Source organism: Dermochelys coriacea, chromosome 3, assembly GCF_009764565.3.
Source record: "Dermochelys coriacea isolate rDerCor1 chromosome 3, rDerCor1.pri.v4, whole genome shotgun sequence".
In the NCBI taxonomy this organism is placed as follows: domain Eukaryota; kingdom Metazoa; phylum Chordata; order Testudines; family Dermochelyidae; genus Dermochelys; species Dermochelys coriacea.
In genome coordinates, this window is record NC_050070.1 from 81,546,010 (window position 1) to 81,559,845 (window position 13,836).

At 40.7% G+C, this 13,836-nt stretch overlaps 1 protein-coding gene across 3 annotated transcripts in view; it reads right to left on the reverse strand.

Annotated features, from left to right (window-relative positions):
- Positions 1-13,836, reverse strand: part of LOC119853315 (prolyl endopeptidase) — a 190,660-nt gene that overhangs the window by 150,104 nt on the left and 26,720 nt on the right. For all 3 annotated transcript variants that reach the window (XM_038396251.2, XM_038396252.2, XM_043510736.1), the window contains exons 5-6: positions 12,907-13,116; positions 11,438-11,559 (exon numbers count right to left, since the gene is read on the reverse strand). In XM_038396251.2, coding sequence (XP_038252179.1) covers positions 11,438-11,559; positions 12,907-13,116 — 332 coding nt within the window. The remainder of the gene's footprint in view (positions 1-11,437; positions 11,560-12,906; positions 13,117-13,836) is intronic.

The following is a 13,836-nucleotide window of genomic DNA, read 5'->3' on the forward strand; positions in this document are numbered from 1 at the left end:
CTAGAGAAAAAGATTAGTTCTGTTGTTATATTAGTAATCCGAAGAAGTGGATAGACTTTTATGAATGCAATACATATAGCAGTTATGGTTTATCATATCCACTGGCAAAACTGAATTTAATCAAAAAATGTTATAGAAGGGCCACAGAGTTCAATCCAGGTGTATTGCTTAGAGAATACCAAGATTTTCATACATAATTTAGAGAGAGAGAGAGAGAGAGTAAAAAATACAAGAAGAATGCAGGATTTGCATAGATTGTAAGACTAGCAGGGACTATTGTGATCATCTAGTCTGACCTTCTGCATAACACAAGCCACAGAACTTCCCCAAAATAATTACTGTTGGGGCTGGAGCATAGAAAATCATCCAATCTTGTGTTTCAAATTACCAGTGATTGAGAATTTCATACTTTTTTGGCTTTATGTATTTCTCCACAGCTATAACATCTATAAAAGTGATTTTAACCTGAAAGCAAAAAAAATGTATATATTTTTTTCAAGTGTATTGATAGTGCCCAAGATTTCATCAACAGTACAAGTAGTGCTTTTAAAATCACTTTGATAGTCACTGCAGCAACACTCCAGATGGATGCATTTTTACTTTCTCTTTATTTCACAAATGACAGTCCTTACAGTTTGCAACATTGTATCAAGCAACTATGTATTTTACTCCTATACAAGCCAGCAAGCCTATTTTACCCTCCTTCATCTTGTCCAATTGTACTACTACAAGGGAAAAATAATCAGTTCAGAAATTATTTTGCCTGACAAACTATGAAAAAAATAAATATTTTGATGCAGAAAACTTCAGGGATTAAAGAACACATTGTTGTCTGAGGGAAGATAAATTCACTTTGCCTATAACACCAAACATTTTTAATGCTGTTATAATTCCCACCCTGAAGTCATAAAGAAACCCTGATCGTTATTTTTACAAATTGCTGCTCTTCCTCAAACACTAGTGTTCTTTGCATTCCAAAGAGGATAATGGTCATTATCACATAATGCATTCCTAATGAAACAGAACAAACTCAGCAAAGCGCTCAGGTGGAGCCAAGTGGCTGAGTTAGGAACTGGACTCAATGTTCCCATAAACCAGGCAGGGGAAGGTTAGACCTTCTGGAGAAGGAAGAGTTGGTGGCAACAGAGATCCAGCTGCACCGAGCATGGTACCAATACCCAGGGGCTCAGCAACTGTAGTGATGTCAACAGCAATAGTGAGCTATTTTCCAGCACTATTACCAAAAGAAAGATTGCAGGCACGAAGGAGGAGGACTGTTGCTGAACTGAAACAGAAAGGACAAAGCAAAACTGTTTCACCTTTTAAATGACATCAGTACTGTTTTGCACTACATGCTATGTTTTGTGTAACCGTCTAAGACCCATCAGGAGTGAGGTTCTATGGCAATGATCTGGTACATTCTTGAAATGAATGCATGGCTAAAATTTGTTAATGTAATTAAATCAATGACCTCATAAGTATTTGCATTATCATAGCACCTAGTACCCCCCAGTCATTAGGGTTGCTAGGCGTCCGGTTTTCGACTGGAACACCCAGTCGAAAAGGGGCCCGGGTGGCTCCGGTTAGCACCACTGACTGGGCTGCTAAAAGTCCAGTCAGCAGCGCAGTGGGACTAAGGTAGGCTCCCTGCCTGACCTGGCTTCATGCAGCTCTTGGAAGCAGCCAGCATGTCCAGCTCCTAGGTGCAGGAGGGGTCACGGGGACACTGTGCGCTTCTCCCGCTCTGAGCGCCGCCTCTGCTGGGAACCAGGATCTATGGCCAATGGGAGTTGCAGGGGCAGCACCTGCAGCCATGGACAGCACACAGAGAGCCCTGACACCTCTGCCTAGGAGCCAGACATGTCAGCTGCTTCGGGGAGCCGCCCGAGGTAAGCGCCACCCGGCCACAGCCTGTATCCCGAACTCCCTCCCACACCCCCTCCTGGAGCTCTAACCTTGCAAACACTGGCATGTGCATGTTGCACTTTCTTCCTGTTTGCCTTTGAGTACACTAAAAGTTGTTTAAACCCTGGAAACCCTAGGGCCTGGCCTTGAAAGCCAACTCTTATTCTATATCCACCTAGGTGGATCTCACTGTTAAAACACCCCAGAAACACTGGCAGAGCCCTCCTAGGCTGTATGTAACTTATTTTCCACCAGCCCACAGAGTTTCCTCACCTACTCCTATCACAAGTTCAGCTCCATCACTGGTAGCAACAATGGCAAGTCTTTGGAAAAAATTGTTTAATGCAGACAAAGCTTCACCTTACAGCTCTAGCCTTTGGAATAGATTTCCCATGGCAGACCTGAGACCAAGTGTAATGCATTAGAGAACAATATATGATGTTATAAGCTGCAGCATTGGCAAATCTGGGAAACAATGGTTTGGTTTCAAATTTTTGTTCGGCTTGCTTTTCTAATACAGTGATTCTTCAACTCTACCAGCTGTGAAAGGCTTTACATAACATTGTTTAACTTTGAAAATATGAATCTGGATGCTACAGGAATATATGCTATAGTAGTTTGTAAAATACACCATAATACACAAACATTGGTATTAATTAAGGCAATACATTTGTTGTTCTTTTTAAGATAGCCTACAATACTGTATTTGTTTCAGAAATCTTCATTCCACACTGCCCTCTACTGGGAAGTTAGTCAAACTGATTTTTGCCCCTTCCCATCTTAAATATTCTGGAGTACTGAAGAGACTTGATGCCATCATCTTTATATTTATAGCTAGATTATTTTTAACAAATAGACTGGAAATAAACTAAATTGTTTCTATCAATCTTTCAAAGCAATCTTTCAATACCATTTGCAGCATCAGCAATTATGTTTAAATCAAACAGCTATCGTATCAGACAGACATGCAAGCCCCAGAGTTGAATGAGTAATGAGTCAGGGAATGGAGGCTTTTTTTACTGCATGTTGTCTCCCAAAGGTATTAAACTGACCACATTTCTTCTACTTTGCTTTTCCCAAGTCAGTGACTATTTTCATTTTTCTCCTTTGAAAATATATACCTAATCAGGCCTATATCTTCCATAGGAGAATTTTTAAAGTACAGTGGCTTTACTCTGTCATCCCAAGGATCATAGATTTCCTTTTCAAGTGTATGACATTTGCAAATAAAAGGGTATTCACCCCACCCTCCAAGAGTCAGCCCTGCAAACAGCCTTGGATACAAGAATCAAAAGGAGTTCTTTCCATCTCAGGTATCACCAGCAGCAAGCAAGGTTCTATAGGCCAGATTAAGTTTTTCAATTACACTTGGTATACCCAATGGACTTATTTGGGTTTGCACTGCTATAACTGTATAAAATGGAAAAGAACTCAGGTCTCTCAGCCCTGCAAGGCCAACACAGCTAAGCGCTACGTAAACTTTTTGTCACTTAAGGAAGTAGATAAGACTCTGGATATACACAACAAATCTGCTTAATAAAAAGATGTTCAATTGCAGATTATTACATTTCATAGCACCTTAAGAGAAAATAATCAGTCAAAAATATTTAAAGAGTGCAGCAAAGCCAGTAAACATTTTAATTAATAACAGATGCCATGGGTGTACAAAGTCTCTTGAATTTTTCCAATTAACTTTGTATGGTCCATTTTTTCCTCACACACACCGTCAGAAGTTTGCCAGACAAGATTCAGTCAAGTCTTACAAACAAGTTCATATAAAAGAGAAATTCTGATCTATTTTCCCACCCTTTAAACACAGCATTTTCCCTTTTACCATGAAGGGACTTTGGGAAAAACACTACAATTAAAAGTAACAATAAAATAATTTTATTCAAGATACTAAAACTGATGGGCAAGCGCTACACACTGCCCCACCCCCACCCTCCATGTAAGAGTCCTCATTTTTTTATTAGCTTGTTTTTTTCATCTAATACATACAAGTGCAAAGTCTTTCACAACAGGAGCCCAGGGCACTCCTAGAATTTACACCAGTTCAAGCATCTTTATTAGATTAGTAGATAGCTATCTGTCTCTTCAGTAAAATCAGGTAGGCTACCCTCAAACCTTTAAAAGAAATCAAGCTCCATTAGGTCCTCTCACTCCCTCCACGGGATCAGAATTTCAGGTGGATTAATCTTCCTAGATCCCAGGGAAGCAGTACTAATTCATTATCCAGAAATTTCTCTTTTCATTACTTTCCCCAGGGTTCACAGCAGCAACCCCTTTCAATATCTGCAGGCCCTAAGGGATCTGGCAGCATCCCTACACTCTTAATATTACTTTTTATAATGTACAAAGATAAATTCTTGCTACAAAACAGAGAGGTGGTTTGCTCATTCAGCATAAGGACCATCCTTTGTCATTATCACATACAAAATGTCACAGAAGGCAAATTTTAGAAAAAAAGCTACTTCTTTCATTAATGTAAATCTTCCTCAAGCTCTCTGTCTCGGTGGTAGAACCACTAGGTACAGAACTGACGCGGACATGGCCTTCAGAGGCCAAAGATGTGACGGCGACTCTGCGCCTGGCATGGCAGACTCTTTGCCTCTCATCATGAAGATTCTACAATGAGTTCTCCTCACACACAGCTCCACATTTCTGACATCAAGACATGTCTGTCCTGCTTCTTCCACTTGAATAGAAAAAGTCTCTGTTGCAGGTTTCCCCTCCATTAACCCACAAGAGATCATTCAACAGGCTCCTACTATGAGTTTGGAGGCAAGATTTCCCTCAAGAGAGCACACCTTCACCCCTTATATTATTGTCCTAGCTAGCATAAAAAGATCCCCTAGGTTTTGTACATATTGGTAAATCAGAACACAGTGCTCAAAAGGAAAATGAATTATCTTTCACAACAACATGTGTACTCTAATAACGTGCGTCACCCGTGTGAATCAGTGGGTTCATCACTACAAGACATCTGTCACCAACAGACAGAGGAATCAGTTTATTTATAAGAGTGAAAAAATAAGGACAAACAGTTTTCAAGTTGCATCCCTTTATCAATTTAACTCCATAAACTTTCTAGTTTTTACTATTTGTCTAATTTTCAGTGACAGATTATAGTTTACAGTACGTGATCTAGTGAATAACTACTTCATGGATGGACTGCATGGCCTAAGACAGGGGTTCTCAACCTTTTTCTTTCTGAGGCCCTCAAACATGCTATAAAAATGACATGGCCAACCTGAGCCACAATAACTGGTTTTCTGAATCTAAAAGTCATGACCGGCAGTAAGGGGTAGCAAGCAGGGAAGGTGCCCAGTGCCCCATACTACAGGGGCACTGTAAAGCTAAATTGCTCAGGATTCTGCTTCAGCCCCAGGTGGCAGGGCTCAGGGCCTCACGCTTCACCACCATGCAGTGGGACTTCAGCTTTCTGCTCTGAGCCCCAGCAAGCCTAACACTGGCCCTGCTTGACAGACCCCTTGAAACCTGCTCACAGTGCCCCCCAAGGGCCTCCAGACCCCTGGTTGAGAAACCAGTAGCTTAAGAAGTCTTTGCCATCTCTAGATTTTATGATTCATATGTGCTCTAATTTAAAAAACAAACAAACAAACAAAAAACAACCCTGCTTCACAGACATTTTTCTCCCCAAGGATATTCACAAATGAGGGATCTAAATCTGGATCACTGCCTTTTTCTTAAATTGATTTTTTAAATTCTTTGATAAACTATTTGTATTCCAACAGTTCCAGCTTTTCTGTTCACAGTGACTTGCTATTTTTAAAAAATATTTAACTACTGTAGTTCTATGTGCTGAGTACACTAAGTAGGAGAAAAGTAGTATTATTAATCACAAAGAAGATAAAAATAAAAATAATAAAAAAATCATAAATAGAAGTAGAGCAGAGTGGTTAAGCACAGTAGCTGGAGTAGATCTGAAAATTCCAAGAGAATATCATCTATTAAGAAGATCAGTTCTATGATTACCTGAATAACTGCTATTTTCACTGACTGTTTGCCAATTTATATGCAGGGTAGGAGTTACTCTGTGGCCAATACATTGCTATTTTCAACCCACGCAAGCATGTGGCTCTTTAATAAATTATTGTAGGAGAGACTGGTAGTGCAGCCTAATATTAAGATTGCCCAACACATCCCTGTGACATTGCACTCCATATGATGTTATGAAAATATGCTAATGAGTGTGAATATAATGTAACTAGAATTTGCTTCATGCAAAAGGTCTCCTGTAAGGTATCATTATAAAGCTTATAAACTACTGAGTGTGTTCATCCTATTTGTATGAATGTATCATTCTTGTATCTGAAACTAGGAATATAAAATATAACTCTCAAGGCATACTGTAATTATGCCAAGTGTGGGTCATTAATGGTGGTTTAGAATCTTGATGGCTCCCATCAACTAGGACAACTGACTCTGATGGCTCTGTTTACTTGCAAGCCTTCCTGAGAGTCAGGCTAGGAAGAATGAAGGCTTGGGGTCTCACAGGACATATGACCATGTCACCTGGTACTGGAATTCATCTTTAACCTGGTGCTTTTCCATTTAGAAGAAGGGGTGGGAACACAAAGAGACAAAAGATTTCCGCCTTGTATCAAAGGTATATAAGTGGAACAGAACAAAGGGGGCTGCAGTCATGAGAAATCCCCTAACTACCACCTGAGCTGTAACAAGGACTGTACCAGGGGAAAGGATTGGGCGCAGACTAGAAAGGAGTCTAGTCTGTGTGTTTGATCATATTAAAGAAGTTTCAGAGTAGCAGCCGTGTTAGTGTGTATTTGCAAAAAGAAAAGGAGTACTTGTGGTACCTTAGAGACTAACAAATTTATTTGAACATAAGCTTTCGTGAGAGCTGTAGCTCACGAAACCTTATGCTCAAATAAATTTGTTAGTCTCTAAGGTGCCACAAGTACTCCTTTTCTTTTTATTAAAGTTCTGTATTAAAATCACAAATGAGTTTGATTCCCTGTAGTTTAAATTCCAGGGTATTAAGAGGTCTCTTGGGTTTTGGTACTGTTTCTCTCCCTCTATGTGTGAAACTTGCAAGCTGCTAATTGTATTAGTACAGATTTAATAATTTTATTAAGATAATGTTGAAGTAAAAAGAAAACGGTACAGAGTTTAGGCATAGAAGTTTCTGGTTATCATTCTAAGACAGAGTCTGTTCTCAAAGCAATTCTTTGTAACAACAACTACTCACACAGAGAGATTCAAAGCAATATTCTGTAACGACAGAAACAGCACCCAGAGACTCCCCGCCCTTTTGTTGTAGTCATCTCGCTTTGTTAATAATTGCGACTAAAATAGAGATAGAGGATGTATGTGGATGGATGCTTGGTGTGGATAATAACTGAATGATTAGGGAGGTGCCAGCCTAAGAATCCAGTGTCCATCGGCTGAAGAAGGCGTCAAGTGGAAATAACCAGAGGACCCCCGGAGGGCAGACTGGAATCCACCCAACAGCCTCAAGAATGGGAGAACCAAAGAACAAGATAACATCTGGCAGCATGGAGCCGTCAGGAATGTGCCATCTGCTGATTGATTCAGCAACAGCATGATGAAGCAATTCCCATAGACTGGCATAAGAAGAAATTCCTATAAAAATGGACTCTAGAAAGTGAGAACTTTGGGGTCTGATTCTGCAAACCAACTTCCAGGAGCATCAGATGACCACCTGAGAAGACCCTGCTCCCTCCTCATGTCCAGGCCACCTGGCCAGTGGCTTGGCATGAGCAACTCTAAGGCTGGTAATTATGATAACCTTGCAGAACCTGTATATATCTATATAAATAAAATATGTGTGTTGTAAATATGAAATTGAATGGAATGTTATAGCTATAACTAACTGCTTACTATGATTCTTTCTGTATTCACAATAATTGTGTCATTTTGCCTTTTCCCCTTTAATACGATCTTGTTGGTTTTTATTTTATTGGTATAACATGTGAAAGAAGCTTATTGGAACACCTCTGAGGGTGAGATTTTATTTGTAATCAGTTTCCTACTGTATTCGGCTTAGACTTGCCGAATGGTTTTGTTTTATTTTGCTTGGTAATTTACTTTGTTCTGTCTGTTATTACTTGGAACCATTTAAATCCTACTTTTTATACTTAATAAAATCACTTTTTGCTTATTAATTAACCCAGAGCAAATAATTAGTACCTGGGGGAGCAAACAGCTGTGCATCTCTCGCTCTATCAGTGTTATAGAGGGCGAACAATTTATGAGTTTGCCCTGTATAAGCTTTATACAGAGTAAAACGGATTTATTTGGGGTTTAGATCCCATTGGGAAGTGGGCGCCTGGGTGCTAGAGACAAGACCACTTCTTAAGCTGTTTTCAGTTAAGTCTGCAGCTTTTGGGGGACATGACTCAGACCTGGCCCTGTGTTTGCAGCAGGCTAGCGTGTCTGGGTCAACAAGACAGGGCACTGAAGTCCCAAATTGGCAGGGAAAACGGGCTCAGGTAGTCTCAGCACATCAGGTGGCAGTCCCAAGGGGGTCTCTGTGACCCAAACAGTCATAATCCCACTAAAAGGTTGCTTTGCCAACTGTCTGGACTGATTTTCCGTGTCTGCCATCTGTCTCGTGCTGAATTGTTTTGGAAAATTTCAGTCAAAATGGTTCAGTTGTTTTAGAGGAGACTGGGGAGTGGAAGAACAGGGAAGTGTTTTGCTATGCTTTGGAGTAGGAACTTGAAATTTGGCAGGGGTGGCCTTTGTGCCAGGGATGTGCTTTCTTCCAACCCCCTCCCCCTTTTTTTTTTTTTTAAGTTAGACTTTACACATACTCAGAGACTCCACTCCTGGGATAAGCAGGACTTTTCCCTACACTTTCAGCTCTGGGCTGCTGTAGGCCCTGGTGGAGCCAAGTCTGGTCACCTAAACTGAGAGCATGGGAACCTGTCTCCCCAGTGCTCTCAAATGATCTCCCCTGTTCCTGACTGGAATGCAGAAGGAGTAAGAGCTGGACTAAGTGGTGGGGAATGGAACAATAGGACTGGATGGGTAGAGAAGACTGGAACTCGTTGGACAAGGAAACTTGTAAGGCTACGTCTACACTACAGATGGGATCGACGGGATGAGATCAATCCACCAGCAGTTAATTTAGCAGGTCTAGTGAAGACCCACCAAATTGACAGCAGATCGCTCTCCAGTCAACCCCTGTACTCTACCCCCGACGAGAAGAGTAAGGTAAGTCAACTGGAGAATTTCTCCCATCGAACCCCTGCAGCATAGACCCACGGCAACTTGACCTAAGGTAGGTTGACTTCAGCTACGTTATTCACATAGCTGGAGTTGCGTAGCGTCGGTCAACTTATCATGGTAGCGTAGACATAGCCTGAGCCATGGAGGGAAACACAGGCGGAGGGGAGGGGGAAGGAAGAGGAGAAGAGAGACTGAGATAACATCCATCCACCCAGGGGCAGGCACTACTGGCTGGGCAGTAAGATAGATAAGAAACCTGAGAAGTGAAGCCTAGGACTGGCTAGGTAAGGAGAATGGGAGTTGGAGTGGCGCAGAGACAGGACTGGGACATGAACAGGTTGGAGTCAAGTTTGGGGAGCTAGAAGAAGAATCTGTGCCTACTAGACCATACTCCTCACCAGAGCATGGAATGGAACCCAAGAATCCCAAGTCTCACCACTACTCTACAGTCAGCAAATATCTGTGAAATCCATTGGCAGTGTTCCATCCCTCTCGGGTGTTGGTCCACATAGAGGATGACAATCTACTACTGCTATCAGTTATTCCGTTAGTTCATGTGTCAGAGGTCTGTTTAGTTGGTCTCAAGTTTCCAAACCTGCTGATGACCTATGTGAGTGTCAACATGCTACCACATTGCGGCATTTGTTTTTTCAGTGTGCCTTAAAAAATTTTAGAACAAACAAACAAAAAAAAGCCCCCTCCACACCCCTCCCTCCACACACACAACCCAGGAAGTTACAACAGAGCTATGCTAAAAGAACATTACGATTGCAAAGTTAAGCACTCAAAAGTTTACTTTAATTCTGACAGTTCATACCTATGCAACCTTAATTCAGGTATCTTCTCAATATGCATTATGATTAAGGCTACGATTTAGTCATGGAAGTCAAAGAATCTGTGACTTCCAGTGACCTCCATGACTTTAGCCTGCGGTGGTCAGGAGCTGTAGGGAACCCCACAGCTGCAGCTCCTGACCCCAGGGGCAGCAGGGCACCCCACATCTCCCAGCCCCCATGGGCAACAGGGGACCCCCACAGCTGCAGGTGGCACGGGTTCCCCACTGCCCCCAGCTGCTGCAGGTGGCTCCTAGCCCCACTTCAGACAGTGTGGGGATCCACAGACCCATTTTGTCAGGTTTAGTAAAAGTCACGGACAGGTCATGACTTCGTGAATTTTTCTTTTTTGTCCGTGACCTGTCTGTGACTTTTATTAAAAATATCCATAACAAAATCTTAACCCTAATTATGATAATGTCTTTAACTACTTAATCACATGTAATTTTTTCCACAAAAACCTTACCTCATTCCATGTACCACAGAATGCTGCTCACTAAGTAAGCAGCTATTCAATGTTTTGTTTTATCTTTATTGTTCAGTGTGCGGCCCTCTGCTTATTTGCTTCACACTATTCAAATCCCACCCTGAAGACAACTATTAATTTCCTTGCAGGCTTTTCTAGAGTACTCATCACTATAGCATCTGAGCGCTTCACAAACATTAATCTATCTTCACAAGGCAGCTATGAGATGAAGGGTATTATTATCCCCATTTTATAGATGGGAATTGAGAGACAGAGTTCAAGGTCAAAAGTATTAACTAATTGTGTACCCAACTTAAGACATCTAGGATCTGATTTTTCAGAGTATTTAGCATTATATGTTACATATACTTGATGTTCAAATCACAGATTCCATTGACTTCAGTTGCAGCTGTGAGTGCTCAGCACCTCTGCAAGAGAGACCTCCGGGTCTCATGTCAGGCTCCAGACGATGACGCAGTCACAATTAGTGATCACCTGTAAAAAGTGCAACTTACATGACATGTCCAGCATCACACAGGAATTCTGTGGCAGGGAAGGATAAAAGGACAGCATTCACCTGCTTTATCCCTGAAACCCTTCCTTCTTTTCCTGCAATCCTCTGCCTCATTCCCAGTGCGCCTTCCAACTTCCACAACAAATGTGCCGGGGGCTATAGACAACCGTCTCCTTCACTACACTACCCAGCTTCATCCCCAGAGCTTGTCCAAACTTTGTGCTGAATGACACAGGGTCCCAAGGGAAAAAAATAGTATGTGACCATGCAATTAAAGCCTGTATAATAATGCAGATGCACAGAATGACCGAATTAAAATTGCACAAGTAGCTTTAATACTGGCATTTCCTAACTTTTGAGCCTTTGACTTCGCAACCTTAATAATGGTCTCAACACAGATTTTTTTGTTTGTAATAAATATTACAGTTTGGCTTAATCAAAGAGACTGAACATGCATAAAGATAAATAAAGTGTGCAATTTACCTCAGCTCCACCCATCCATTTTGGCTCATCAGGAAATTCGGCACATAAAACATCTTTTGACTGGTCAGTCCCAAGGATGTGGTAAAACAGCTTCTGATGCACATTAGTGGAAGTCTCAGTGCCTGGTATAATTCAGAAGGGAATTATTTCATTTTCAAAGACAACTTTTATTTACACCATAAACTTTTTGCAAGTTTCTCTGCCTCCGTACACACACTTGTGGTGAAAGGAGTTATTCAAGGATTGCTGCCTGATACGGGCCAGCAGCCAGTCTTATTCTCACTACACAAGTAAGAAGGGTATGTATTTGGGGGAGAAGCATGTATGACAAATATTACTAATTTCAGGACGCATTGTTTCATGCTCCATTTTCTGGAAACCATCAGCAAGTGCAAACATTATTCAAGGAGTCCAAAATATCCAAGTAGGTTTTGGCATCGTGTAACATGAGATGCCATTGATAGTCATTCCATTTAATAAATTTACAGTAACTAAGTAAGATAACATTGGTATCGCTAGGATATTATCAGTTAGAGTTCATATAATAATACTTGCTAAAAATCAAGAAGTGATATTTTAAGGCTCTGCATGAAGTGCTAGATGAAGCTTGTGATAGGAAAATAGGAATCCATGCCATCAGATTTTGTTTAATCAAATCAAGGTAAAAAAGAATATTGGCCCAGTAATTTTTGGGAATGCAACGTTTAGGCTGCATTTCCTGATTTTTTCCTCATTAAACATTTTTATTTTAAATGTTCAGGAGTGACAGACAGATGCAGTTTAGTCAGTAACTCAATCTTTACCAAATATTTCTAGATTTACTGTAAAGCACCGCTACATAATTTTTTAACTTCTGAACTAGGAGCATTATTTCAATGCAAAAAGGACAAGACACGGTACCAAATTTGGAAGTTTGTCCAAATTATAGTTCCATAGCAGTTGAATGTATAAAAATAAGAGAAAGGCTTGCTCCCAGTATATTTACCAAAAAGTGCTTGGTACAAGAACTTCAAAAACCTCACTGTGGAAAGAAAGATGAGTAAACTGTTTAAAAAAAACAAAACAAAACAAAAAAAAAAAACAAAAAAAAAACAGAACAAGAAAGGAGAGACAGGAAAAAAACCATACTTATAAAGAAAAATAATGTGTATGGATTTAGGCCCTGATCATTCAAAGACTTACACACCTTTCTCACTATGATTGGGGAACACATATGTTCGTTAAGTCTTTTCAGGAATGGAGAGTGCAGTGGACAGTAATTGTAGAAGTAGCAATCTCAGAGGGGAGTGAGAGTATCAAGAGGTCAATCAATATTCTACACATTTCTCAACTGCCCAAGGAAATTTCCTGGGGCAACTTGCCATGGATGTGGTTAAATAGCGCTCGAGTAAAACAATTTTCGAGCCACTATTACACCCACCTGTTGAAAAAAGGGGTTACTTTTCTCCACTGATGCCAGGCATACTTACCATCACTTTTCCCATCTTGTTTTGGATAGCTGTTGTAGAACATGCCTTTTCCGTCATGGGTCCAAGCCATGCAACTGAATTTTACTCTTTCCAGCGTATCTGGAAGCTCTTCAGGACCATCTACTTTCATAAACTTGATAGTTACCCAGTCTGAGCCACTGGAACTCAGACCGTAAGCGAAGTATTCACCATCTTCACTGAACGCATAGCCTATGGATAAAGCCAAACAAATGCCTGGATCACTCTTTCTATTTGGCTGCACAACTTTCTAACATTTCCCACACATTTAACTTTTCCCTGTTTCAGATTTGGTTAAATATATGCAATAACTGTGTTCACTTAACAGAGATGTTTCTCCAGTACATTTTAGATTGTTAGTTTATTTCGACAAGAAAGAAAAAAGGAAATGAAGGAGCATGTTACCAGTTTAAAGTTGAAAAGCATTTAAAAAAATAACTTTCACTTTTAAATAAATGTTTAGAGCACACTTTTTTTTTTTTTTGTATTAAACTACTGAAGTAGGTTGTGGCTCCCTCCGCCAGCAACTAGTAGTGAATGCACTGGCAGCCACAGTGATCTTTGGTTGCTGGCCATCTCTCATCTACTGCTCATCTTTAGGTCTGAAGCATCTTACCATCTTTCAACCTGAAGTGGTGACAAGTTATTTATACACATATGTAGTAACTAGGAGTGCTGTCTAGTGGTTATCCCGAAAGACAGAAAGGCAGGACTCTTAATTTCTACTCCCAGAGCTGCCTCTGACGCAACTATTTAGTTTCAGAGTAGCAGCCGTGTTAGTCTGTATTCACAAAAAGAAAAGGAGTACTTGTGGCACCTTAGAGACTAACAAATTTATTAGAGCATAAGCTTTCGTGAGCTACAGCTCACTTCATCGGATGCATTAGTGTTTCTATCACTTCTAATCCACTG